This window comes from Oncorhynchus tshawytscha, linkage group LG08 (genome assembly GCF_018296145.1).
Source record: "Oncorhynchus tshawytscha isolate Ot180627B linkage group LG08, Otsh_v2.0, whole genome shotgun sequence".
Classification (NCBI taxonomy): domain Eukaryota; kingdom Metazoa; phylum Chordata; class Actinopteri; order Salmoniformes; family Salmonidae; genus Oncorhynchus; species Oncorhynchus tshawytscha.
This window is the reverse complement of record NC_056436.1, coordinates 18,186,026-18,213,231: the sequence shown is the minus strand read 5'-3', so window position 1 is coordinate 18,213,231 and position 27,206 is coordinate 18,186,026. Positions and strand designations below refer to the sequence as shown.

General features: G+C 41.4%; 3 protein-coding genes across 3 annotated transcripts; all 3 read right to left on the bottom strand.

Annotated features, from left to right (window-relative positions):
• Positions 1–468: 468 nt before the first annotated feature.
• Positions 469–5,044, bottom strand: sptssa (serine palmitoyltransferase, small subunit A). Its single transcript, XM_024430380.2, has 2 exons — positions 4,867–5,044; positions 469–1,322 (listed from the first exon to the last, which is right to left on the bottom strand). The coding sequence occupies exons 1-2, from the start codon at positions 4,967–4,969 to the stop codon at positions 1,219–1,221; spliced, it is 207 nt and encodes a 68-aa protein (XP_024286148.1). The 5' UTR covers positions 4,970–5,044; the 3' UTR covers positions 469–1,218.
• Positions 5,045–5,465: 421 nt separating this feature from the next.
• LOC112256842 (E2F-associated phosphoprotein) lies at positions 5,466–18,112 on the bottom strand. The gene is made up of 6 exons (XM_024430381.2): positions 17,859–18,112; positions 17,277–17,464; positions 16,977–17,081; positions 16,656–16,773; positions 6,249–6,374; positions 5,466–6,135 (listed from the first exon to the last, which is right to left on the bottom strand). The coding sequence occupies exons 1-6, from the start codon at positions 17,927–17,929 to the stop codon at positions 5,847–5,849; spliced, it is 897 nt and encodes a 298-aa protein (XP_024286149.1). The 5' UTR covers positions 17,930–18,112; the 3' UTR covers positions 5,466–5,846.
• A 156-nt stretch (positions 18,113–18,268) lies between these two features.
• LOC112256843 (sorting nexin-6) lies at positions 18,269–25,915 on the bottom strand. The gene is made up of 14 exons (XM_024430382.2): positions 25,833–25,915; positions 25,615–25,665; positions 24,671–24,775; positions 22,842–22,952; positions 22,454–22,575; positions 22,101–22,224; positions 21,802–21,897; positions 21,414–21,519; positions 20,547–20,622; positions 20,408–20,447; positions 20,116–20,202; positions 19,737–19,896; positions 19,462–19,547; positions 18,269–19,366 (listed from the first exon to the last, which is right to left on the bottom strand). Exons 1-14 carry the CDS (start codon positions 25,836–25,838, stop codon positions 19,313–19,315), a joined length of 1,224 nt encoding a protein of 407 aa, XP_024286150.1. The 5' UTR covers positions 25,839–25,915; the 3' UTR covers positions 18,269–19,312.
• Positions 25,916–27,206: the final 1,291 nt, after the last annotated feature.

The following is a 27,206-nucleotide window of genomic DNA, read 5'->3' as shown; positions in this document are numbered from 1 at the left end:
CAACACAATCTTTATTTAAACAATATATTGACTTTTAAGATGAAGGTCACTTTAATGGTCAATTCCACACATGGACTAACTGAAATTTGACTTCCCCTTTTAACCCCTCCAAAAGACACACATACATGTTTTGGAGAGGTCTGGGGGGCTGCCACACTGGGAGCTGTTGTTGTTGTGGGGGGTTAAGTGCCTTACTCAAGGGCACAACAGCAGGCAATGGCATCTAGGATTACATATCAGCAACCCTCTGGTTGCCAGCTCACTTCCCTTCCAATGTTTCCCGTCCGGTTGCTGGCTCGCCTCTCTAACCGCAAAGCTACCTTCTGCCCTTACCACCTGCTTCTTCCAAAGCAGAGTAACAAGTACTGTATTCCATTTCTTAGGATGTTAATTAACTATACTCATTTCTTACTCAAGATCTTTCTAGATGTACAGGAAATGGCAAAACAAGTTGGAGCCTCAAAATTCTCCACACGAAAGAGATTTATTTTAGAGCATGTGTCAACAGCAATGACACTTCAGAAACATTAAAGTTTAAAATTAAAAAAAATGTTTGAGATTTAGAATACAGACATTTGGTCATTTTTGTTACATATATTAAAGAAAAGATAATGTCACAGTTAGCTTCAGCAATGCCCCCAAAACGTGACTTTCCATCCTGAGACTGCTCAGTTAGTTTCATAAAAAATATAACATTTTTGCTAACCAACATATCAAATCGAAAGTTTTACAGATATGTATACAATCTCATACAATCGTATATAAGAATATGTGATAAAATATGCCACCCCGGGAAAAAAAATTCTAATCACAATTGCAGGAGGGATTTAGAATGTCATAAAAAGCGATTTATAAAAAGGTACAGTGAATAATAACTGTGTATATCTGTGCAATAGGAAACAACAAAACCGTTACATTTGCTGTGCAAACTGCAAAGCAACTCAGTAAGACAACAATGGTTGAATGTCCTAGAACATCAGACGTGCCTGTGGACTCCTCTCTGTACTCCCCCCCCACCCTGTCCAAGAACACTGTTCATGTTTCCATGATGACAAGCACAGAAAAAAATAGTTCCAGGAAATGGAATGAGATCCTCGTTCTCTCTCTCCCCGTCTGTCCTCCAGGTCCAGGTGACAGCCATAAAATTAAAATGAGAATTTATTCTAATTCCATGGTGACAGCAGTCACAGGCACACCCAGGCTTGGGTACAACTCGTGTCATTGAACCATCTCAAAGTACTGTAGTATGGCCATGATGTGCTGAGGCATGAACACGTAGCCAGTGTACACAGCCATCCCTGCTACAGATATCAGGATGGAGTCTGAGAGAGAGGTTAAGGAAATGTACCAATACTTATAACTATTATTGACTAGGGCTGCATTCCAAACAGCCCTCAAATGAAGTGGACCACTCTTGCCCGGAAATGTGTCACTTGTTCATCCCACGGTTGTTTTTTCAGTCATCATGGAACCACCGGTAGCTGTTGTGTGTGCTTTATATGTGCTACAGTCAATTATGATTGCATTTCATATCTTGGCTAGAAGACAACGCATCCGAAGACATCGAATACTAGCCATCCGACTATGTCAGGTATATTGGAAATAACAATGTATAAGTGTGATGTCAGGGAAAGTTCTATGGGCAAGCTAACGTTTCTAAAAGCCAACCAAACAAAAAAAATGACTTTTATGTTTGAGCCGTCATGTGTATTAGTAGCACAACTTGTAACTTATTTACATTTGCTTTTACTTATGTTGACTTCTCCATATTGATGTTGGTTTTAAGTTTTGGAAGACTTTTCTTAGCAGATGTACAATCATCGCAAATTGAATTATGGGGCATTTCAGGCCCCGGAGTGAACATAATTGTACACTCGCAAACTCAATCAAAAATGAGGGCTGAGGGGCTTATGTTGCCAACTTCCCTTGCTTGACCAATCATTTGGACCGACGACAAAGATGGCCACGGGGTTCCCCCAAGGGCGTAAGGTGAGGGTAAGTGGAGGAGGGTCTTTTATGTGTTTGAAACGCAGCCTAGACCTTTAGTAAAACACAGCAAGCCACAGGTAAGCTAAATATGGTACACCTTCCTAATATTGAGTTGCACCTCCTGCCCTCAGAACAGCCTCAATTCGTTGGGGCATGGACTCTACAAGGTGTTGAAAGTGTTCCACAGGGATGCTGGTCCATGTTGACTCCAATGCGTCCTACAGTTGTGCCAAGTTGGCTGGATGTCCTTTGGGTGGTGGATCATTCTTGTTACAAACGGGAAACTGTTGAGAGTGAAAAACCCAGCAGTGTTGCAGTTCTTGACACACTCAAACTGGTGCAACATACCCTGTTCAAAGGCACGCTTGTCTTGCCCATTCACCCTCTGAATGGCACCCATACACAATCCATGTCTCAATTGTCTCAGGGCTTGAAAATCCTTAATTAACCTGTCTCCTCCCCTTCATCTACATTGAGTGAAGTGGATTTTCAGCATCTCCATGTGAAATGATAAGATTTATATTTATTATTTAACTAGGCAAGTCAGTTAAGAACAAATTCTTATTTACAATGACGGCCTACCCCGGCCAAACTCTAACCCGGAAGACGCTGGGCCAATTGTGCATTGCCCTATGGGACTCCCAATCACGGCCGGTTGTGATACAGCCTGGAATCGAATCAGGGTCTGTCGTGACACCTCTAGCACTGAGATGCAGTGCCTTAGACCGCTGTGCCACTCGGGAGCCCCAAATATGCCTGGCAAATATTCTTATACTTGCCAGTGTAACCTAAACATTATCTCAGTTTGATATGGTGCTCGTGTATTAATGCTCATGTTTTCATTCCTATATCTGCTACAAATATGTCATGTTTTGGTAATGGAGAAAAAAGCACATGGCTAGCTTCAGTTGCCTGTAATCACTAGTTATTACTTCTAACCCAAAAACATTTTGGGGGAGATTTTAATAAGACTACAATGTTGTTTGGTTTATTGTTTGAACAGTCACTTAGATTATATTTGCTTATCGATGCAAAATAGGGTACTTTGACGCATAGCCTATAGATCAAGCTTCATTGCCTACACAACACTGCCCCCACGGCTATGGAAGGGACGATACAGTGCGTTCCAATTTTCATGTGGCACGGAAGTACTCGACTGTCGGAGCGCATTACAAGGAGCCGCCCCTTTTGTGAGGACAAATACATTGCGACACTGTGCTATGCTCAGTCGGCTCCGTTTGTGTTTTCTGTTTAGACCCCTATAGGCGGATGCTGTGCATTGAGACACAGCCTATGCAACAACAAAACATATCTCTAGTTTACACTGACGGATTTTGATGGGGATTTTTTTATTACATTTCTTAGATTGGGTGCATCAATGGATTTAAGGATTAACAAGCGACATCAATAAGGGATCATAGCTTTCATCTGGATTCACCTGGTTAGTCTTTCATGGAAAGAGCAAGTGTTCCTAATGTTTTGTACACTCAGTGTACATTTCCTTTTAGTCTTACAACTAGGACCAATACAAATGGGTAGGCACTGGCAGGCTACTGTATAATTCTTCAGTCATCAGATAATTTACTAGTGTGATGTCATCACAAATTTTTGGATAGCCATATCTTGCCTTAAAAAAAATATATATAACAGTTTCCAACTTACTTGATATAACTATCAGTCTACACACAGATAGAACAATGACACCGATACTTCACGGAATGTATAAGTGTGAAGCATCTGGTTGGCGTTTCCACTCACTACCAAATATGCCGAGAGGAGCCCAATGGCCGGCCCCCCTTCGCGTAAACTCGTATGCACTCAATTCTTCATTGCTGCAACTTGCTTGCTAGTTGAGATTTCTGTTCAAGCTGCGTTTCATTTGATTTTTTATGTCAGTTTGATCACGGGGAGGCACTAGTAATGTCTGTAGTTTTCAGTTTGGCTATTTGTTTCAAGTGTATTAGTATATAAATAAATCTCTTTGCCAAAACTCATCATCTCTCCCATGTCTTATTCGACTAGTAGTTGTTCTGAAATGTTTATTGCTTACCTACATTTTACTACCTCCTCTGTTTTTTATATAACACACATACATTAATTATTCATTTCAGTTGCCTATCCTGATGTGAAGTTTGTTCGATTGTTCTATAGAAAGTATTTGACTCTGATGTGTGCCACACACTTGACTCTAGCCACAAAATTAAGGAAATTAGAAAAGGGGGTGGGGGTATTTCGGCAAGGCTATTTTCTGTCGAAAAGGTGGATTTCCCTTAATTTTGTGGCTTGAGTCAAATACTTTCTGTGGCACACACTACTGGTTATTGCACACGCGCACTTCAGCCGTTCCATAAAGAAAATATGTAAATACATGCAAATAACTCCTTGGTTGTTTCGCCTACTATGATTAATTTGTTGATATTGAAAACGACAAGCTGCGGTCTATCGTGGGTTAGTTATAAAAAAAATATTTGGTCAACACATTCACTTCTTATGCCAGATAAAGCAAATGGAATTAATATTTGAAATACAGATGGAGACCAGAGTTCCACATTTCGCGAGAGTTGCGTAAACACGCTTTTTACAGGTGCGACAAGGCCCTACTACATGGCTATAAAAATTCGACCAATTTCACCACACTACACTGTCCTAGGGCGGACTAGTACGGTTGTCCATCAGCAGTAATTGTTTATTACTTTGTAACGACTCGAAATTATAGTGCAAGGTGTAGCCGACTAAACGCTAAGATTTACCATACTAGTCCCCGCTCAACTACATTGCAAAACGTTGAGTTCAGTCGACTACGTAAGGTAATGAACTACAACACCGTACCCAAGTAGACGAGTTATTTTCGAACCATTCTCGACCCAAAAAGGATACTGAAGATTGCTCTCTCCCAAGGTTCCAACATGTATAAAGCCGTGACGAGAATATACTGGTAATACAACCAGGAGATTTTCTTCCAGACATCTTCAAACGCCATAACTTTACGTCGTATTCTCTCTTCTTTTTAATGATCCCCGATTAGTTCCTGGTGACAATGACGTTTAATCACACGTTTTTCTTTGTCAACCAATCACGAATTCCATGAAAAACGACGCGTAAAGGGGAGTTCCCACTTCCTTTCCTGTACTGACTCCTCGGATTTCAAAAGAAAAGCTTATTCTATAAAATACACTGCTACCAAAGAAATGGAGATGGAAAGTACAATCTTTGGTGCTAATTTAAACCCACTGGGGACCAGTAATGTCCCCATGCGGTGGCCCCTTCATATTTGGTCCCTCCTTGCTTTTGGATAAAACTTTTAGGATAAATCTGAACCAAAACTCATGCTACAACTAAGATCTAGTTTACATGATTCAAGGACATTGGGTTGAAATATTCCCTTAACATTTTTGCTCATTGCAATAAACTCAAATGTATGTTTTGTTTTCTTATTATTTCTAGTAATACAATCAGAGGAAAGTTCTGTAAGAGAGTTTAGCTACAAAATATTAAAAACATTTTATTTTGATATGTACTAATGACCAAATATCTGTGGTAGCCAAGTCCAACTTCAGAAAAACAAAATAAGTAGATTTGTTGCACACACACACACACACACACACACACACACACAAATAATATATATATATATAAAATACCAAGAAAAATACAATAAATACCATAGGGGTAAATTTAATATCACGTTGGAGGACAGTGGCTGTACAGCATACCTTTACAAAATACACACCTGTCTTATAACAGAAAAATACATTGGCATGTGCATTCAGGCAATTATAACACAAAAATATGTTGGCATGTGCATTCAGGTAACAAATGTTTTTACAGAGATATCAAAGGTCTCAGCAACAGTCATTTTAGCAGTGGCTGGCGAGGATGTTAAAAAAGTGGTAGACCTCGTCCTTATCGAGCACTGCCACCTCAGTTGAGCACTCTGTGCACTGGACAGGATGGTAGATCTCTCCACCCACCACCACTCCTGAATCTGTGGCTTCAATTGCCGTTGTTGGCTCTGGTTGACGCCCTTTCCTCTTTCTGTTCCTCAGATTGTTCTCGTTGAGTGTTTTGTACCGTAAAATCTCCTCTTTGTTTACTGTGCAGTTCATGACAAACATGGCTCTGTATTGGGTCCTGTATTTGTCATGCCTATGGACAACAACAAAAAACAAGCGGTCAACTCAGACAAATTACGTTTTTCTTCTATTTCGATTAAAGACAATATTCACGGCCAAATTAATCTACAAGTCTTAATTTCTTACCTTTGGCAGTCGAGGCACAGCATGGTCATGCATGCTGGGCAGTTAAGGACAGCATCGCTGCTTGGAAGCCCCTGGGACTGCCCTCTTCTGTTCTGTGAAGATGGCAATCTTCTCTTTTCATTGTACCTGATCAAACAGGGGAACATAATTGACATCTGTGACCAAAACCAACCCTACTCATGGACTAAAAAGCATGTTCAAAGGAGATTCTCCAAGCATGCTTTCCTAATCTGGGTTCGGGAAACCGACCCTAAATATTTAGATTTTCTTTAAACCTTCACCTGGTTAATAAAATAAAAAAATTATGTCACATGCACAAGTACAGTGAAATGACTCTCTTGCAAACTCAAAGCCCAATAATTCAATAATCAAAAAAATGTTTTACTAGAAAAAAAACACAAGAAACACAAGAAATAACAAGAAATACACAATAAAGTAAACAAGCATACTATATAGGGTTGCAAAGGGTTGGAATTTTTCCAGAAATGTTCCATGCTTAAATTCATTTAAAAAAAGTTAGCTTATAACAGTGAACCTTTTTTTGTGGAATACGCATAAGGCAATTCTAGATCATGTGCCATATTTTGGTTAAACTAACCCCAATTCAATGGAATTGCAACCCTCTGCATGCACAGTGCAGTCATCCATCACATGTGCAGTGCACTCTTCCATCACATGTACAGCTGATTCTCAAGATCTTGCACACTAATGAGATGCTATTGAGCCCACACTACTACACTGTCTGAGCCAAGGACTACATGCTTTCTGGTAAGTTTTGATTACAATACTGGGTGGGGTGAATATATTTTATATGACATACATTATTTTTTTGTTAACTAGTAAATAGTAGCCTACAGCAAAGTGTGTGTAAATCATTTCTAACTTGTTAACAATTTCTGCTAGTTTGTTTTTGCTACCATGTGGGTTTTAGCTTGCTTGAACCTGCTAACTGAGGAGTGTTAATTCACCTGTTTCCATACATCATTCATTTTAAAACATTTATCCAAAGGAGTTGTTTAATCTAACTGCTTAACTATTTATCTGTACATGGAACTGTATTTGTTTTTAAAAAACTAATTTCTTTCTAATCTTTACTAATGTAGAAAGAAAAGCTGTGTACATTTGCAACTACTGTGCCAAATCATATGTGAAGAATGCAACAAAGATGCAGAATCATCTGGCCAAGTGCAAAAAGTTCCCACAGCGCTCACAACAAGCAACCTCGGACAAAAGTCCCTCTACTTCTATTCGAGGTGAAAATGATTAATCAGACACCTTATCGATAGCAACAGCTCATGGTCCTCCTGGAATCAGAAGATTTATTTGACTCAATGAAGGAACATAGAGAAATGCTGTTGAATATCTTACATACAAAGCTCGGGCAACTGCTTCACCTCTGATGCTCACAGGCAATGTGTATTGGAAAAGATTTCTGAATGTTCTTCACCCAGCATACACCCCTCCAACCAGACATGCTTTATCTACTCATTTGCTGGACGCAGACTTCAACAAGAGTTCAAGTGAAGGTCAATCAAATCAGAGAAAGAAGACTGTATTGCAATCATCTCTGATGGGTGGTCGAATGTTCGTGGGCAAGGAATAATTAACTATATCATCTCCACCCCTCAACCAGTACTCCACAAGAGCACAGACACAAGGGACAACAGACACACGGGCCCTACATTGCAGATGAGCTGAAGGCAGTCATCAATGGCCTTGGACCACAGAAGGTACTGGTGACAGACAATGCTGTGAACATGAAGGCTGCTTGGTCTAAAGAGGAGGAGTCCTACCCTCACATCACACCCATTGGCTGTGCTGCTCATGCTTTGAATCTGCTCCTCAAGGACATCATGGATACACTCTACAAGTGAGCCAAGAAAATGGTTGGGTATGTGAAGGGTCATCAAGTTATAGCAGCAATCTACCTCACCAAGCAAAGTGAGAAGAATAAGAGCACCACATTGAAGCTGCCCAGCAACACCTGTTAGGGTGGTGTTGTCATCATTGATTTCCATACCCAACTATAACATCTTCCGTCAAGATAGAACTGCCAAAGGGGGAGGAGTTGCAGTCTACTGCAGAGATAGCCTGCAAAGTAATGTCATACTTTCCAGGTCCATACCCAAACAGTTCGAACTACTAATTTTGAAAATTACTCTCTCCAGAAATAAGTCTCTCACTGTTGCCGCCTGCTACCGACCCCCCTCAGCTCCCAGCTGTGCCCTGGACACCATTTGTGAATTGATTGCCCCCATCTAGCCTCAGAGTTTGTTCTGTTAGGTGACCTAAACTGGGATATGCTTAACACCCCGCCAGTCCTACAATCTAAGCTAGATGCCCTCAATCTCACACAAATCATCAAGGAACCCACCAGGTACAACCCTAACTCTGTAAACAAGGGCACCCTCATAGACGTCATCATGACCAACTGGCCCTCCAAATACACCTCCGCTGTCTTCAACCAGGATCTCAGCGATCACTGCCTCATTGCCTGTATCCGCTACGGAGCCGCAGTCAAACGACCACCCTCATCACTGTCAAACGCTCCCTAAAACACTTCTGTGAGCAGGCCTTTCTAATCGACCTGGCCCGGGTATCCTGGAAGGACATTGACCTCATCCCGTCAGTTGAGGATGCCTGGTCATTCTTTAAAAGTAACTTCCTCACCATTTTAGATAAGCATGCTCCGTTCAAAAATGCAGAACTAAGATCAGATACAGTCCTTGGTTCACCCCAGACCTGACTGCCCTCGACCAGCACAAAAACATCCTGTGGCAGACTGCAATAGCATCGAATAGTCCCCGGGATATGCAACTGTTCAGGGAAGTCCGGAACCAATACACGCAGTCAGTCAGGAAAGCTAAGGCCAGCTTCTTCAGGCAGAAGTTTGCATCCTGTAGCTCCAACTCCAAAAAGTTCTGGGACACTGTGAAGTCCATGGAGAACAAGAGCACCTCCTCCCAGTTGCCCACTGCACTGAGGCTAGGTAACACGGTCACCACCGATAAATCCATGATTATCGAAAACTTCAATAAGCATTTCTCAACGGCTGGCCATGCCTTCCGCCTGGCTACTCCAACCTTGGCCAACAGCTCCGCCCCCCCGGCAGCTCCTCGCCCAAGCCTCTCCAGGTTCTCCTTTACCCAAATCCAGATAGCAGATGTTCTGAAAGAGCTGCAAAACCTGGACCCGTACAAATCAGCTGGGCTTGACAATCTGCACCCCCTATTTCTAAAACTTTCCGCCGCCATTGTCGCATCCCCTATTACCAGCCTGTTCAACCTCTCTTTCATATCGTCTGAGATCCCCAAGGATTGGAAAGCTGCCGCAGTCATCCCCCTCTTCAAAGGGGGAGACACCCTGGACCCAAACTGTTACAGACCTATATCCATCCTGCCCTGCCTATCTAAGGTCTTCAAAAGCCAAGTCAACAAACAGGTCACTGACCATCTCGAATCCCACCGTACCTTCTCCGTTGTGCAATCTGGTTTCCGAGCCGGTCACGGGTGCACCTCAGCCACACTCAAGGTACTAAACGATATCATAACCGCCATCGATAAAACACAGTACTGTGCAGCCGTCTTCATTGACCTTGCCAAGGCTTTCGACTCTGTCAATCACCATATTCTTATCGGCAGACTCAGTAGCCTCGGTTTTTCGGATGACTGCCTTGCCTGGTTCACCAATTACTTTGCAGACAGAGTTCAGTGTGTAAAATCGGAGGGCATGCTGTCCGGTCCTCTGGCAGTCTCTATGGGGGTGCCACAGGGTTCAATTCTCGGGCCGACTCTTTTCTCTGTATATATCAATGATGTTGCTCTTGCTGCGGGCGATTCCCTGATCCACCTCTACGCAGACGACACCATTCTATATACTTTCGGCCCGTCATTGTACACTGTGCTATCTAACCTCCAAACAAGCTTCAATGCCATACAACACTCCTTCCGTGGCCTCCAACTGCTCTTAAACGCTAGTAAAACCAAATGCATGCTTTTCAACCGATCGCTGCCTGCACCCGCATGCCCGACTAGCATCACCACCCTGGATGGTCCCGACCTTGAATATGTGGACATCTATAAGTACCTAGGTGTCTGGCTAGACTGCAAACTCTCCTTCCAGACTCATATCAAACATCTCCAATCGAAAATCAAATCAAGAGTCGGCTTTCTATTCCGCAACAAAGCCTCCTTCACTCACGCCGCCAAGCTTACCCTAGTAAAACTGACTATCCTACCGATCCTCGACTTCGGCGATGTCATCTACAAAATGGCTTCCAACACTCTACTCAGCAAACTGGATGCAGTCTATCACAGTGCCATCCGTTTTGTCACTAAAGCACCTTATACCACCCACCACTGCGACCTGTATGCTCTAGTCGGCTGGCCCTCGTTACATATTCGTCGCCAGACCCACTGGCTCCAGGTCATCTACAAGTCCATGCTAGGTAAAGCTCCGCCTTATCTCAGTTCACTGGTCACGATGGCAACACCCATCCGTAGCACGCGCTCCAGCAGGTGTATCTCACTGATCATCCCTAAAGCCAACACCTCATTTGGCCGCCTTTCGTTCCAGTACTCTGCTGCCTGTGACTGGAACGAATTGCAAAAATCGCTGAAGTTGGAGACTTTTATCTCCCTCACCAACTTCAAACATCAGCTATCTGAGCAGCTAACCGATCGCTGCTGCTGTACATAGTCTATTGGTAAATAGCCCACCCATTTTCACCTACCTCATCCCCATGCTGTTTTATTTATTTACTTTTCTGCTCTTTTGCACACCAATATCTCTACCTGTACATGACCATCTGATCATTTATCACTCCAGTGTTAATCTGCAAAATTGTAATTATTCGCCTACCTCCTCATGCCTTTTGCACACATTGTATATAGACTCCCCCCTTTGTTTTCTACTGTGTTATTGACTTGTTAATTGTTTATTCCATGTGTAACTCTGTGTTGTCTGCTCACACTGCTATGCTTTATCTTGGCCAGGTCGCAGTTGCAAATGAGAACTTGTTCTCAACTGGCCTACCTGGTTAAATAAAGGTGAAATAATTTTTTTTTTTTTAAATCATGTTTGACAATCTCCTGGAGGGGAAGGAGTCTCTCCAAGAAATGGCCACATCAGTCTGCCGATATGACCAGCCCCATCAAGAGGATTCTCCTGGATGATGTATTTTGGGAGAGAGTGGTAAGCAGCCTGAAACCTATAGCAGTAGCCATTGCACGGATTGAGGGAGACAATGCCATCCTGACTGATGAAGAAATCTGTACTGCCCTTCCCACTTCACTGTTGCTCCAAGCAGAGGAAACTGCAGTTCTGAAATACATGAAAAAGCGAGAAGACTTCTGCCTGAAGCCCATACACGCCACAGCGTACGTGTTGAACCCCAAGTATGCAGGCAAGAGCATCCTGTCTGGTACAGAGATCAACAAGGCCTATAGTGTCATCACTACTGTGTCTTGCCACCTTGGCCTGGATAAAGGCAAGGTTCTTGGCAGTCTGGCGAAGTACACTTCCAAGCAAGGGCTTTGGGATGGAGATGCAATATGGCAATCGTGACAACATATCTCATCAGCCACCTGGTGGAAGGGACTTTGTGGATCCGAGGCTCTTTCCCCTGTTGCCTCCATCATCCTCCAAATCCCACAATCATCGGCCGACTCAGAGCACAACTGGTCCTTGTTTGGGAAGACACACACCAAAGCACGCAACAGGCTGACCAATACAAGGGTTGAAAAGTTGGTGACCACCCAGGCAAATTTGAGGCTTTTTGAGCCTGACAACGAGCCATCCTCAACAAGGTTGGAAAGTGACAGTGAAGATGAGGCCTCATGTGCAACCCTAACCCAAATACAGGAAATATATAGTATGCTCAGTTCCAATACCATATTTACATGTGCAGGGATACTGGAGTGATGGAGGTAAATATGTATATGGGTAAGGTGACTAGGCAACAGGATATAAGATAAACAGAGTAGCAGCAGCTTGCATGTGCAGAGTCAGTATAAATGTGTGTTTAAAAAAAAAAAAGTTTTTCTCCCACATTTATTTAACCAGGTAGGCTAGTTGAGAACAAGTTCTCATTTACAACTGTGACCTGGCCAAGATAAAGCAAAGCAGTGTGACAAACAACAACACAGAGTTAAACATGGAATAACAAATATACAGTCAATAACACAATAGAAAAAGTATTTATACAGTGTGTGCAAATGAGGTAAGGCAATAAATGGGCCATAGTGGTGAAATAATTACAATTTAGCAATTAAACACTGGAGTGAAAGATGTGCAGAAGATGAATGTGCAAGTAGAGATACTGGGGTGCAAAGGAGCAAAAAATAAAATAACAGTATGGGGGATGAGGTAGTTGGATGGGCTTTTTACAGATGAGCTATGCACAGGTGCAATGATCTGTGAGCTGCTCTGACAGCTGGTGCCTAAAGTTAGTGAGGGAGATATGAGTCTCCAGCTTCACTGATTTTTGCAATTCGTTCCAGTCATTGGCAGCAGAGAACTTGAAGGAAAGACAGCCAAAGGAGGAATTGGCTTTGGGGGTGACGAATGAAATATGCCTGCTGGAGCGCCTGCTACAGGTGGGTGCTGCTATGGTGACCAGTGAGCTGAGATAAGGCGGGGCTTTACCTAGCAAAGACTTAGATGACCTGGAGCCAGTGGGTCTGTCGACGAATATGAAGCGAGGGCCAGCCAACTAGACCATACAGGTCGCAGTGGTGGGTAGTATATGGAGCTTTTGTGACAAAAAGGACGGAACTGTGATAGACTGCATCCAATTTGCTGAGTAGAGCGTTGGGAGGCTATTTTGTAAATGACATCGCCAAAGTCGAGGATTGGCAGGATAGTCAGTTTACGATGGTATGTTTGGCAGCATGAGTGATGGATGCTTTGTTGCAAAATAGGAAGCCAATACTAGATTTAATTTTGGATTGGAGATGCTTAATGTGAGTCTGGAAGGAGAGTTTACAGTCTAACCAAACACTTAGGTATTTGTAGTTGTCCACATATTCCTAGTCAGAACCATCCAGAGTAGTGATGCTGAACGGGCGGGCAGGTGCGGGCAGCAATCGGTTAAAGAGCATGCATTTAGTTTTACCAGAATTTAAGAGCAGTTGGAGGCCACAGAAGGAGAGTTGTATGGCATTGAAGCTCGTCTAGAGGTTAGTTAACAGTGTCCAAAGAAGGGCCAGAAGTATACAGAATGGTGTTGTCTGCGTAGAGGTAGATCAGAGAATCACCAGCAACAAGATACATCATTGATGTGAACCGAGAAAAGAGTCGCCCCAGAGAATTGAACCCTGTGGCACCCCCATAGACTGCCAGAGATCCGGACAACAGGCCCCCGGATTTGACAGACTGAACTCTGTCTGAGAAGTAGTTGGTGAACCAGGCGAAGCAGTCATTTGAGAAACCAAGGCTGTTGAGTCTGCCGATAAGAATGTGGTGATTGACAGAGTCGAAAGCCTTTGCCAGGTCGATGAATACAGCTGCACAGTATTGTCTCTTAGCGACGGCGGTTATGATTAGAGGTCTATCGCTTATGATTTTTCAACGCCGATACCGATTATTGGAGGACCCCCCAAAAAAGAAGCCGATACCGATTAATCGGCCGATTTAAAAAAAAATGTATTGGTAATAATGACAATTACAACAATACTGAATGAACACTTATTTGAACTTAATATAATACATCAATCAAATCAATTTAGCCTCAAATAAATAATGAAACATGTTCAATTTGGTTTAAAGAATGCAAAAACAAAGTGTTGGAGAAAAAAGTAAAAGTGCAATATGTGCCATGTAAGAAAGCTAACGTTTAAGTTCCTTGCTCAGAACATGAGAACATATGAAAGCTGGTGGTTCCTTTTAACATGAGTCTTCAATATTCCCAGGTAAGAAGTTTTAGGTTGTAGTTAATATAGGAATTATAGGACTATTTCTCTCTATACCATTTGTATTTCATTAACCTTTGACAATTGGATGTTCTTATAGGCACTTTAGTATTGCCAGTATAACAGTATAGCTTCCGTCCCACTCCTCGCTCCTACCTGGGCTCAAACCAGGAACACAACGACAACAGCCACCCTCGAAGCAGCATTACCCATCGCTCCACAAAAGCCGCGGCCCTTGCAGAGCAAGGGGAACAACCACTCCAAGTCTCAGAGCGAGTGACGTTTGAAACGCTATTAGCGCGCACCCCACTAACTAGCTAGCCATTTCACATCGGTTACACGAGCCTAATCTCGGGAGTTGATAGGCTTGAAGTCATAAACAGCTGCTGGCAAACGCACAAAAGTGCTGTTTGAATTAATGCTCACGAGCCTGCTGCTGCCTACCATCGCTCAGTCAGACTGCTCTATCAAATCATAGACTTAATTATAACATGATAACACACAGAAATACGAGCCTTATGTCATTAATATCTCAAAAACAAGACGTTTATTCTTTCAGTGAAATACGGAACCGTTCCGTACTTTATCTAACGGGTGGCATCCATCAGTCTAAATATTCCTGTTACATTGCACAACCTCTAGTTATGATATTGCTTAGGACCTTGAGCGTTGCTGAGGTGCACTCATGATCAGCTCGGAAACCAGATTGCATAGCGGACAAGGTACGGTGGGATTCTAAATGGTCGGTGATCTGTTGGTTAACTTGGCTTTCAAAGACTTTAGAAAGGCAGGGTAGGATAGATATAGGTCTGTAGCAGTTTGGGTCTAGAGTGTCTCCCCCTTTGAAGAGTGGGATGACCGCGGCAGCTTTCCAATCTTTGGGGATCTCAGACGATATGAAAGAGGTTGAACAGGCTAGTAATAGGGGTTGCAACAATTTCGACTGATCATTTTTGAACGAGAGGGTCCAGATTGTCTAGCCCGGCTGATTTGTACGGGTCCAGATTTTGCAGCTCTTTCAGAACATCAGCTATCTGGATTTGGGTGAAGGAGAAATGGGGGAGGCTTGGGCAAGTTGCTGTGAGGGGTGCAGGGCTGTTGACCGGGGTAGGGGTAGCCAGGTGGAAAGCATAGCCAGCTGTAGAAAAAGACATTGAAATTCTCAATTATCGTGGATTTATATTTGGTGACAGTGTTTCCTAGCCTCTGTGCAGTGGGCAATTGGGAGGAGGTGCTCTTATTCTCCATGGACTTTACAGTGTCCCAGAACTTTTTGGAGTTTGTGCTACAGGATGCACATTTCTGTTTGAAAAAGCTAGCTTTTTCTTTCCTAACTGCCTGTGTATATTGTTTCCTAACTTCCCTGAAAAGTTGCATATCGCAGGTGCTATTCGATGCTAATGCAGTACGCCACAGGATGTTTTTGTGCTGGTCAAGGGCAGTCAGTTCTGGAGTGAACCAAGGTCTATATCTGTTCCTGGTTAAAAAAAGGGCAGGTTGGTTAGGATGATATCTATGAGGGTGCCCATGTTAACAGATTTGGAGTTGTACCTGGTAGGTTCATTGATAATTTGTGTGAGATTGAGGGCATCAAGCTTAGACTGTAGGATGGCCGGGGTGTTACGCATGTCCCAGTTTAGGTCACCTAACAGCACAACGTCTGAAGATAGATGGGGGGAAATCAATCAATCAGGGCACAGCTGGGGGCAGAAGGTGGTCTATAACAAGCGGCAATGGTGAGAGACTTGTTTCTGGAAAGGTGGATTTTTAAAAGTAGAAGCTTGAATTGTTTGGGCACAGACCAGGATAGTAAGACAGAACTCTGCAGGCTAACTCCGCCCCCTTTGGCAGTTTTATATTGTCGGAAAATGTTATAGTTAGGGATGGAAATTTCAGGGTTTTTGGTGGCCTTCCTAAGCCAGGATTCAGACATGGCTAGGACATCCGGGTTGGCCGAGTGTTCTAAAGCAGTGAATGTTAACGTGCATGAAACCAAGGTTTTGACGGTTACAGAAGTCAAAAAATGAGAGCGCCTCGGGAATGGGAGTGGAGCTAGGCACTGCAGGGCCTGAATTAACCTCTACATCACCAGAGGAACAAAGGAGGAGTAGGATAAGGGTACGGCTAATGGCTATAAGAACTGGTCGTCTAGTACGTTCCGAACAGAGAGTAAAAGGAGCAGGTTTCAGGGTGCAGTAGAATAGATTCAAGGCATAATGTACAGACAAAGGTGTGAGTGAGGATATGATGGAGTGAGTGTTTGTTGGACTGTGTGTGTGTATAGGGCCCTGTGAGTGTGCAGAAACAGTGCAAATACTGAAATAAAGATACAAGGTAAACTCGGTCCGTGTAGATATTTTGTTAGCTATTTATCAGTCGTATTGCTTGGGGATAGAAGCTGGTCAAGAGCCTGTTGGTGTCAGACTTGATGCACTGGTACCTCTTACACACCAAAACACTTTTGTAACAGTTTGTTTTATGTGGATACATTGCTTACCTCTTCCTCTTGGCGTCCACCCATGCCTGATCCCGGTCATCCTCATCAGGGTCATACAGTAGTTCATCGTTGGTGGGGATGGATCGCTGTTTCCTGCATCTCTTATCCAACGAACTACCTGCAGAAGAGGATCAAATTATTGTTTTTTATTGCAGTATCTGTACAACACAATAAGACTGTTGTGAACTTAAAAACATGCTGGATGGAGAATCTCCATTGAAATAGCTTTTTAGTCCAGGGCTAAACTTAATCTCCGTCCAGGAAACCATCCCTCGGTGTCACAGAGTTTGGTTTACCAATGAATCCGAGCTACACACTTACTTGGAGCCGTTTCCTCCTCTTCTGAATCGGAGTCAAAATAAACATTGTCATAAAGCTCTGGCAACCCAGGTGTTGAAGCATTATCATTGGTACCCGAAGTCTCCCCTGGGATGGACAGATGGACACTCATCAATGAGTACAGCGGTACAATGTTATTGAGATAAAATGGCCAACAAATTCAGTAAATGCAGCTGAAGTGTTATCACTATTCATAACAGAACACTGTGCATAGGTAGGTATACTAATTGGACAAGTATCCCCCACAAAAAAATAACAAATAATGCTAGAAGGAAATTCCACCTGCTGATGCTGTAAGGGGAAACCATTTGCACTCCATAGTTTTAATGGTGGTGCTGAGCTCTGCCTCCATCTCTTTCTCAAACTCATCCCCACTGGAGGACTCACTCTCCCCAGTGAGGTATTCTCGGATGAGTTTCTTCTTCTGATCCGGGGTCCCGTTCAAGAGCACTTCCAGCTCATCCTCAGAGCTGGAAATACAGCAACAACATAGGGATGTCTTGATGATGTACAGTTTTAAATTGGTCATATCCTGTTTGAACAACACTCACAACTTTTGCGCCCCAACAATAAAGTACTTATGGAGGAAAGAGATCATTGATTTGAATTGGCACTTTTTGAAATGGAATTGACCCCAACCCTGCATCACAAATTTGTCCAAGTAGTCTTGCATTTTAAGGGCCTAAAAGCAAATCAAGGTAACATCATGTTAACACAATACCCAAACCATTAACATTGACACGTTAGCCTACTAGTAGATAGCATCACTAGCGACCATGCTTGCATTGAACCACCCACCAGCTTACGTTAAGTCTCCTAGCCATCTAGCCAAATGCTTACGCCAAAACATGTAACCATATTTACCTGTCTTCAGCTCTTTCTTCATCACTTGGCTCCTCTATCTCATATGAATCATCCTCTACGTGTCTGTTCATTTGGTATTTTGAGAATTCTAACAATCTAACCAACGAAAACGGTTAAGAGGTAGCTGAAGATACAGAGGAAACTTTTTGAGACGCACGCCAGGATCTTGTAGCTTACTTCCGGTTTGCGCTTTTCAAAGTAAAAGTTCGGTGTGTGAGATAGTGAGATTCATCAGTAGAAACGAAATTGTTGAAGTAGCGGACAGTTTTCAATTAATTCGTGTAATGTCTGTTTCTTCCTTGTAATGACTGGAGTAAAAGGGAATTGCTCAAACACCCCTTCTATTTATGAAATGTCCCCCCCCTAATACACTACACATTTCCAGGGTGAAAGAAGCCTATTACAAGCGGTTTGAAAAGTGGCCATCTTTTTTTTATTCAACCTTAATATGAACAGTTGATACCGAGTTTAATATGATATTGAAGGACATTTTCCATTGGCTTCCCCTGGCTTTTCTTCCATGTTTCTCAGGGTCATAAACGCTACAGAACTGAAAGGATTACAACTGGACAGATAAAGAGTCTACTCAAAACATTGGATGAAATTATGTTCAGAATGGTTCTAAGGTAAATAGTATAATTTATTACTATTTTCATAATTTTTTATCAGAATTATCAGTATTACTGTTTGTTTCAGCATTTCTCCATCTACATAAATGGAAGCTTTGGTCACAGAGTGAAAAAAACATTCATATACAGAGCACTTTAAAGAAATCTGGGGGGAAACAAAAACAACCTTATCCATTTATGGGCTTTTTTTTTTTTTTTTTTTTTTTTTTTTTACAATACTTGATAGGATTAATCTACATTAAGGCAAACATATTGAAGCATTACTTGTCTGGAATGAAAATTAACAGGATTTGTATAAAATAACAAAACAAAAGTATTAGTAAAGATCGTTTTGATCATTAGCAGTACAGTAAGAACTAATACAACATTTACAAGGCTTTTAGTGACAATACATTTTAATAATAGTAACAATCAGCTCATCTTGAACAAAGTAACTGAGCAGCATCACAGAAAAGTTTTACTGAAACTATTGCCCTCAACAATTACTCTAAGTAAAATAATAACAAATAATAAATCTGGACAAACATGATATAGATTGGGAGAAGATTCCCATTGAGAACGATGATTGTTAACAATTAAAAAGTTGACGTGATTAAACAAAGTTATAGATTCATGTGCTGTGTGGATTTTGCAGGTATTCCACACTGGCTTCCTCACGCTTTTAGTGTGAGTTGTGGAGGGAGTTTGGTGTCTCTGGTAGTAGTGATGACTACGAACAGGCATCCTGAAAACAAACTGACCCCAGATATGCTCTTTCTTCCATCTTCACAGTGAAGATCAGGCCAAAGCGGGGAAAGCCCTGTACAGTGAACCTTCAGCAAAGACCTAAGTGTCTCCTTTGAGGACTCCGAGACAGCTTTGCAATAATTGTAAATTACCCTGTGGAGAAAGAGAGAAAGAGGTTCAGCCTTTTACTAAGCACAGGCACCAGTTTAGGCTGTCTTAATAGACAACCATGTGTAATCCAAAATGACCTTCGCATGTTTGAGTTCCAGTTCAGCAAGTTCCACCAAGTTCTTTCTGAAGGCTGCTACTCGTCTTGTCTTGAAGTCTATGAGCTCTGTACTCCGGAATAAAGAGAACGTTATCAGATTAACTTCTCTACATCCATGAATCTGGTTTAGCTTCTCTTATATGCAAAACCTGGGACTGATTTAATTTTCAATAGGGAGGAATCATTTTTGAAAAAGTATTAAATGTATTGTTAATACTCTTAAACAAAATATATAAATTAGTGTGGATAAAGTACCTTGCTTTGCAGACTCTGAGATTTTCTCAAACTTCTGACAGCACACTTGCTGGCTGGTCTCTGCCTGAAGCACATCTTTGTTCTTTGCCCTGGCTCTGTCCAGAGCTTTGTTTGCGTTCTCGTAATCAACCAGGGCCCTCCCTCGTCTGTACAACAGATCCTTAAGAAAGAAACAGCAGATTCCATTTTGCACATTAATAATAATAAACACTACACTGTCTGATGAAAAATCCATTAATACCAACAAATGCAAACATATGGAGGTTGAGGAGACATTTCTTCAGGAAATGCGCAGATACTACCTCTGATAACAGACCAGCGTATCTGATCATAATTGTTTGATGATTAAAAAAAAGCAGGGTCAAGTTAGATATTGTACCTTAGCAGCTTGCGACTCCCTGAGGTAATACTTCAGTAAGTCTGCAAGTTTCAGGTCCTCATCCGCAGCCACTCGAGCCTCTATTTTCTGTAGAGGAAGGACACCAACAGAAATGTGAGACTTCAGACAAAACTCATTTTGTCATTGATGCGAATCTGCATTGCAGCTGATAGATGAAGCTACTTGACATGTAGTGAATATAGGCCTAGTTATTAACTTCAGTGAACATTGCTAGTACACAACAATTGTGTGATACATAGAATCAAAAGACCAGGCAAAAAAAAAAACATACCCGTGTTTTCTCAAACAGTTCAGAGACTTTCAAGAAAAATCTGGAAAACAGTGGGTTGCATTTGAGTTACAGTTGGATCAAAGCTTTTTGACAGCAAACAATATATGGGGAGAAAAGGACAAATAATTGAGTTCCATACTTGCACACATCTGTGGAGTCCTGGGTTCCTAAAGTGTACAGTGTGGAGGCAATTCTATTGATATCATCTGCAGCACCTGCAACATAAGAACACAACTTTAGATGACATAACACCTAAACCCCCATACTCATAAACACAGACGGTCTGTCAATCATGTACAAAATGCATTGAACAAAATGCAAGCATAGATCTTTTAGAAAATAATATCTGCAGCTGGACATTTTCAAATACGCAGTGAGTCACTTTTCTAATATAGTATCACGTTTTAATGTTGTGGAAATGAAGTATATTACAATACATAAAAGTTCTTACCGGACTTTAAGACATGACAGATGTACCGTCTGACCCATGGGAATGACAGACGACTATATATTTATGAGTGAAATTTATACCCTGAAGCTTTGTCAAACTTTTCATTCACGAAACTAAAGGCATGGCTCTTACCTGGGATATATACAAGATATTGTCCTCATCATTTAAATATATTTTTTTTTAAACAAATGGAACATGAAAGTTTTGAAATGAGTCGGCTGTCATCCCCAATACGTTAAGACCGACTGACCCAACTACAAATAAACATACAACTTACCCATTTCCATATTTGTCAGCAAATTAATATAAAACAAAAAAATAGACGTAAAATACAATGTACAGCACATGGACAAACAGACAGGCTGGTTTCCACAAACATTAAAACATAATACCAAAGTGACTCAGTCCCACTCACAGTTCACCCAAAAAAATGCATTTCAACACTTTCAATTGGAATTACTCAAATCAATCTCATTCTCAGTAACTGATTAAAATCCATGTATATAGCAAAAAGCTTACCTAGCACGTGGAGATTATGCGACAGAGGAGACTTACTTTTGTGAGACCTGATCATTCTATCAGATTTGGCGGAGGCATCTTTGACACGATTATGGTACTCTAAAAGGAATGTCTTCTCATGCTCAAAGAAATCATCTACATCCTGAAATCCAAAAGACAATCACATCAAACTTTATACAAGTAATAACTGTTAGAAATAATACAAATCGGAAGAAATGCATTTGTCAAATTTGTTTACACAAATGTGAGCACCATTCATGATGCGAACAATGTTTTTTAAACATTGCTTAAGTCGTGAAATGCTTATGTTGTGCCTTCATTATAATATACAACTCAAAGCAAGTTCAATACCCATTTGCTTGGCTGAATGGATTTACATAGAAGAGTGGACGAATGGTTTACATAGAAAAGTGAACCAACTCACCTTCACCCCTGCCACTAACACGCCGTCTGCAGACTTCACCACATTCTTGAAGAAATCTTCCATCTTCTCCCTCTTGTTTTTGCCTCGGACACTCAGCTGTGAACAAAAGGTAAGGACAAAATGACAATGATAAAACTAAGACATGGTAAGGGAATGACATATTCTAATGTTTTCAGGCACATCCAACTAACCTTTTGAGTTATCTAAAGTTCATGAAAACGAGAGAGCGCTTGTCTAAGAACATCTCCACAGCAACAATCGTCTCCAAAATCCTAACTTGGTCATTATGACCCACTTACATCTTGGTTGTACTCTAAAAACACATGGAAGTTCAAGTCTTTCCTCAAGACAGGATGCGCAGCCACACGGCAAAGAAACACTTCATGCATCGCCACGGTCTTCTTGAAGATAGCCAAGTATTCGCTGAAACACACAGACATAGCCTAGATATTACCAATAGTATTCATAACACCAAATTATCCCAACCAAACCACTGTACTGAAACACAAAAACAATGTCAGAGCAACATGGGTCATGTTCAGTTTGAACAAAATTGAAGAAAACACTGAAACAATGTAGTACTATCTGAACTTGTCAAATAAGAAACACAACGTGCCCTAATGAACCCGTCCATGAACTCTAAATCACTCACGCTTCAAGTTCCTGTTTCATTTTGGTGAACTCTTCCTTGGTCATGGAACCTTCACCTTCCCCTAGTTTCTGTAACTTCTCTCTGGAGGCATCAAAGTCAGGTCTTGGAGGGGCTGGGGGAATCTATGGGGAATCAACACTTGAATCAGTACAGTGTTTGAAATTGAACATCTTGCTAAGTTCATTACTGCATGGAACCAAGGAGTTTGAATAAGAAAGGGGATTGACAATTCATAATTACATTGTTTTACAAAACACTAAGTTTATGTACTTATCCTGAAAGCCAAAACATCCCAAAATGGCACCCTATTCCCTATATAGTGCACTACTTTATAGGGTGCCATTTGGGACTCATCCACAGAGTATCTCTGATGGAGCTCAGTACTTACAATGTAGCCTGCATACTCCTCATTCTCCACAAAGGAGTCATGAAGCCAGATGAACTCCTCATGCTGCCGCACCACTGAAAACTCATTCTGCTTGAAGTTAGGAAGAGTGCTCTGGGAAACAAAACAGTAGAAATCAGATGTCACTAACAATGTTTTTTTATTTTTGCACTGAGCAAATTTCAGGTCTGCTGAGCACAAACTTGAACGTTGTGAAAATTCTGTGCAATTTCCGGCATGCGTTTACTGTGAACAGAGGGTGTACCCGCTTTAAGTAACAGTTTTAACAGTGGCCAAGTAGGCTACTTGATCATAATATAGGCCTACCAGAGTGGCCTACCATCAAAAACAATGGAGAAAAACACATCCCATAACATTTTAACATGGAAATAGCTGTTCTGTCATTCAGCCTATAGTAGCAGCCAATGTGTGGTCTACAATGCCTATAGTCCATGAGACTTTGGAAAAAAAACACAAAAAAACATGCAGGGCTTGATATTAACCTATTTATCCACTTGTCCTTCAGACGAGGTGACTGAAAATGTGTTTCATGCAAGAAACCACTTCACAAAATAATATTCATTATTATTCCCATACAATTATTACAGAGAATCAGACAAAGTATAGTATGGACCTGAGCCGTGCCTGTCAATGCTCCTACTCCAATGCGCTCTGCCTACAAGATAATCTCTTGCACAGTTAGTTTTGCAAACTAAATCTTGTATAGTTTGTTTTGTTTAGCTATATTACATTGAAAGTGGCTAATATCGCATTTATTCAACCATAGTTCCCACAGTAGAATGAAACGATGATAGTATTAACTGAAGGGGAAAACTGTAGAAAGTTGAATCTTGTGCTTCTCTGCGCAGGCTCATATGTCTTCTGCGCAGCAGTCCAAGGGGAATTGGTCACTAGTGGAACAAATTCTACTGAAAATCATAGCCGAAGAGAGTATGGCATATCTATGGCTCTTCTAAAAATATCGTTCTGCCAATTAGAATGTGCAGCTCAATAAAAGGGGAAAGCCAGACGATCTGGATCAGAATGAGTCCTTGCAACATGATAAAAGTTGCCGTAAAAACATAAACCCATGACATTATGAGGTTACACTGAAAGTGTAAGGTAATAACTACTGGAATTGTCTCTGCATTGAAAATGAAGTGGAGTGGAATGTGATCATGCACAGATCTTAATTTGCATTCCATGACTTCAACAAAGCATATTTTGCATACATGCACACTAGGATTCAGAAGACAAAATGAATGTGGCGATAACACAACTGCTGGGGAGGAACATATTTGCAAGTCATGTGACATCTGTCTCAATTCAGACAGCCAGAGAAACGCACATTATTGCCAAGATTTGTATAACTAAACCAAGAGACCACAGCCTGTCGTTTGTAATGGGAAGCAAGATCCTATTGGTGCGTTCTAGCATGCATCTGCATGTTTCCGTTAGGGAAGGCCTACTCTTTGCAGTGTGTGTGTGTGAAATAACCCCATTCGCCTTCGCACTCCTAAACAACGCAATTTTGAAAACTTTTGCAACGGGTAAAGTCTACATAACTTGGTGCACTCTGTTCATGACAGATTCCAGTTTTGGGAACAGAAAACTGAATTGAGATCAAATGTTTCATCGATGAGAAAATTATCAAAATGTAGTCCAAAATCCATCTTGTTCCATCTTCTCCCACTGCCGGCCAAGCAGATGCTTCACATTTATACATCCAGTGAAATATCTGTCTCATTGTTTTATCTGTGTTATTGCCATTTTATGTGCCAAGTGTCAGGGCAAACAGGAAGAAATATTGACAAATAGGCAAACTCTCTTACCTTAGTATGGACAGTAAACTTAACCTTGTCCCGCTCACTTAATGCATCAGAAATGTCCACTTGGAGTGTTGCATCAGTTTGGAGGTCAACATTGACTGCCCTAGGCTGTAAAATATTGTAATAGATATTGTATTTAGTGACAAGCCAATTACAAAAATCACCATTCCCCACAACTAAAGCTGGCTACATTCCACAGAAAGAGATGATAGAAATAGCAAGACTCTACTGTTTGATTTTCCCCTTTTGGAGGAGAGGGATATACCAAAATACAAATGAGAAGGTATGTGAATCTTTAAACTAATGTTGACAGCAGTCTTCCTCATTTGTTTGTCTACTAAGGTAAGTCATGTTGTTGTTATCCAATTATACTAGCAAGCTAGCACAATATTGCTCAGCATGCTGAATGAATGAACAGAATGGCAATCATGCAATGCCTGCTAGTTACATAGCTAATGCTCCAACAGGACACAACAATTATATAACGGCTAGTTAGCTCTGTCAAATGATGGCTGTGCACTTCCTAGCTTAGCTTGCAAACTAGCCAGCAAAACAATTGCAGAAAGCTAATACATGTGCATAGTTAGATGGGTGTGCTACTAGTTAGCAATGGCAATATACTTCTTATTTGAGAAGTTAAAATAAGGTTACGTATGTTCACAATTAACAAGAGGGCGCTACCTACTGGATTGTAACCGTTGCTGGCCAGCTAGGAAGTCAACTGACTTCTGATGTGGTCAAGCTGACTACTGTAGCTAACTTAGCCTAACGTTAGCTATTCAACCAATTTGACGTCAGTTGTCACCTGTCTAACAGCTGATCAGATCATGCAATAAGTAATTACTGCAGAAAACCAATAAAGCAAATAGCTAATCTAGTTAACTGTTACGACCAGAGACAAATAAGATACATTTTTTTTTTAAATCTAAGAAGAAAAACAAACTTACTCCTCTGTCCTCCTCCGAGAGGAAATCGGGACCATCGTCCAGCCCTTCTTGCTAGGTAACGTTAAACAGAAGACGACGGCACAAGACAACATGCGTTAGCCACATTACCGTTTACATTACCGTAAGCATCGTTTACTGATGAATGTGTCTGTGTCAGATGACTGCACACATAAAACAATAAGGTTAGCTAGCTAGAGTAAATTGTGAATAACACCTACCATCATGGCTGCTGCGGGTGGAGTAGTGAGGAAGTCGTGTGACGTCACGTGACGAGGCCGCAGTGGGGATGATAAAACGTGGAGCTTTCAATCCAAACCTCCAAGTCAGGCCAAGAGTAGCCACTTGACTGGTACTAATAGGCCCTTACAAATATTTTCACTCTTACAATTTCATCCCACCACATTCACAAAACAATTTTAAACATTGACTAGGCAGGTCTATGGATAGATCCAACTGAGTTATTGGACCTTTGGGGATTATATTTGCATTTGCTGAGCAGCACAGACCACCAATTTATGACCTTAGTTAATATTATATGTTTTATTTATTTAACTAGGCAAGTCAGTTCAGAACAAATTCTTATTTACAATGACGACCTACCAAAAGGCAAAAGGCCTCCTGCGGGGACGGGGGCCTGGGATTAAACATTTAAAATAAATACAATATAAACATAGGACAAAACACATCACAACAAGAGAGACAACACAACACTACATAAAGACAGACCTAAGACAACAACATAACAATGCAGCAACCCATGACGACACAGCATGGTAGCAACACAAAATGACAACAACATGGTAGCAACACAAAAACATGGTACAAACATTGGGCAAAGTCAACAGCACAAAGGTCAAGAAGGTAGAGACAACAATACATCATACAAAGCAGCCACAACTGTCAGTAAGAGTGTCCATGCCTGAGTCTTTGAATGAAGAGATTGAGATAAAACTGTCCAGTTTGAGTGTTTGTTCCAGTCGCTAGCTGCAGCGAACTGAAAAGAGGAGCGACCCAGGGATGTGTGTGCTTTAGGGACCTTTAACAGAATGTGACTGGAAGAACGGGTGTTGTATGTGGAGAATGAGGGCTGCCACAGTGCTTAACCCCCCTGAGTTAGTGATCATGTGATGTAGAATCTAAATAACCTCATTTGTGTGTGTACGCGTGCATTTGTCAATTCATTTGTGTTTTTGTGTGTGTACGCGTGCATATGTGTGCAATAGCTACCATAGCTACATCAAAATCAATTAAACTAATATGTTTTATAAGAATATAGTGGAATAGAATATCTTCTGGCTACTGATCTGCTTCTCTACCTAACACTTGGCAGAAATGTACTTTTAAATATGATGGTTATAAACGACAATCTGACAGTCCACAACAGCTGACCTCAAATTATATTAGTTCTGTTGTCTTTGTAATTGCATTAGCTGGGTGTGAAAGGGGGGAAACAGAAGGAAAAATATATACTGGACAGCATTAAGCAAAGGGGGTAAGAGGCAAGTCTACAACTTGTCTTGGAGGCACAGTTGTGGTATGAACTTTGTTCTGTGTGCTGACTACAATTTGTTGACATACATAAAGCTTTGGCA

Excerpts from the sequence above, each read along its gene's own strand:
- LOC112256843 (XM_024430382.2), bottom strand. Across the intron at positions 22,225-22,453 it reads ATGAAACAGGAACTTGAAGC|CGAATACTTGGCTATCTTCA; the intron begins GTGAGTGATTTA and ends TGTGTGTTTCAG. Across the intron at positions 19,548-19,736 it reads CTCAGAGTCTGCAAAGCAAG|AGCTCATAGACTTCAAGACA; the intron begins GTACTTTATCCA and ends TCCGGAGTACAG.
- LOC112256842 (XM_024430381.2), bottom strand. The coding sequence starts at position 17,929 with ATGAACAGACACGTAGAGGATGATTCATATGAGATAGAGGAGCCAAGT. Across the intron at positions 17,465-17,858 it reads GAAGAAAGAGCTGAAGACAG|CTCTGAGGATGAGCTGGAAG; the intron begins GTAAATATGGTT and ends CTGTATTTCCAG. Across the intron at positions 17,082-17,276 it reads TCCCCTTACAGCATCAGCAG|GGGAGACTTCGGGTACCAAT; the intron begins GTGGAATTTCCT and ends TGTCCATCCCAG.
- sptssa (XM_024430380.2), bottom strand. The coding sequence starts at position 4,969 with ATGGCGTTTGAAGATGTCTGGAAGAAAATCTCCTGGTTGTATTACCAG. Across the intron at positions 1,323-4,866 it reads TTGGGAGAGAGCAATCTTCA|ACTCCATCCTGATATCTGTA; the intron begins GTATCCTTTTTG and ends CCTCTCTCTCAG.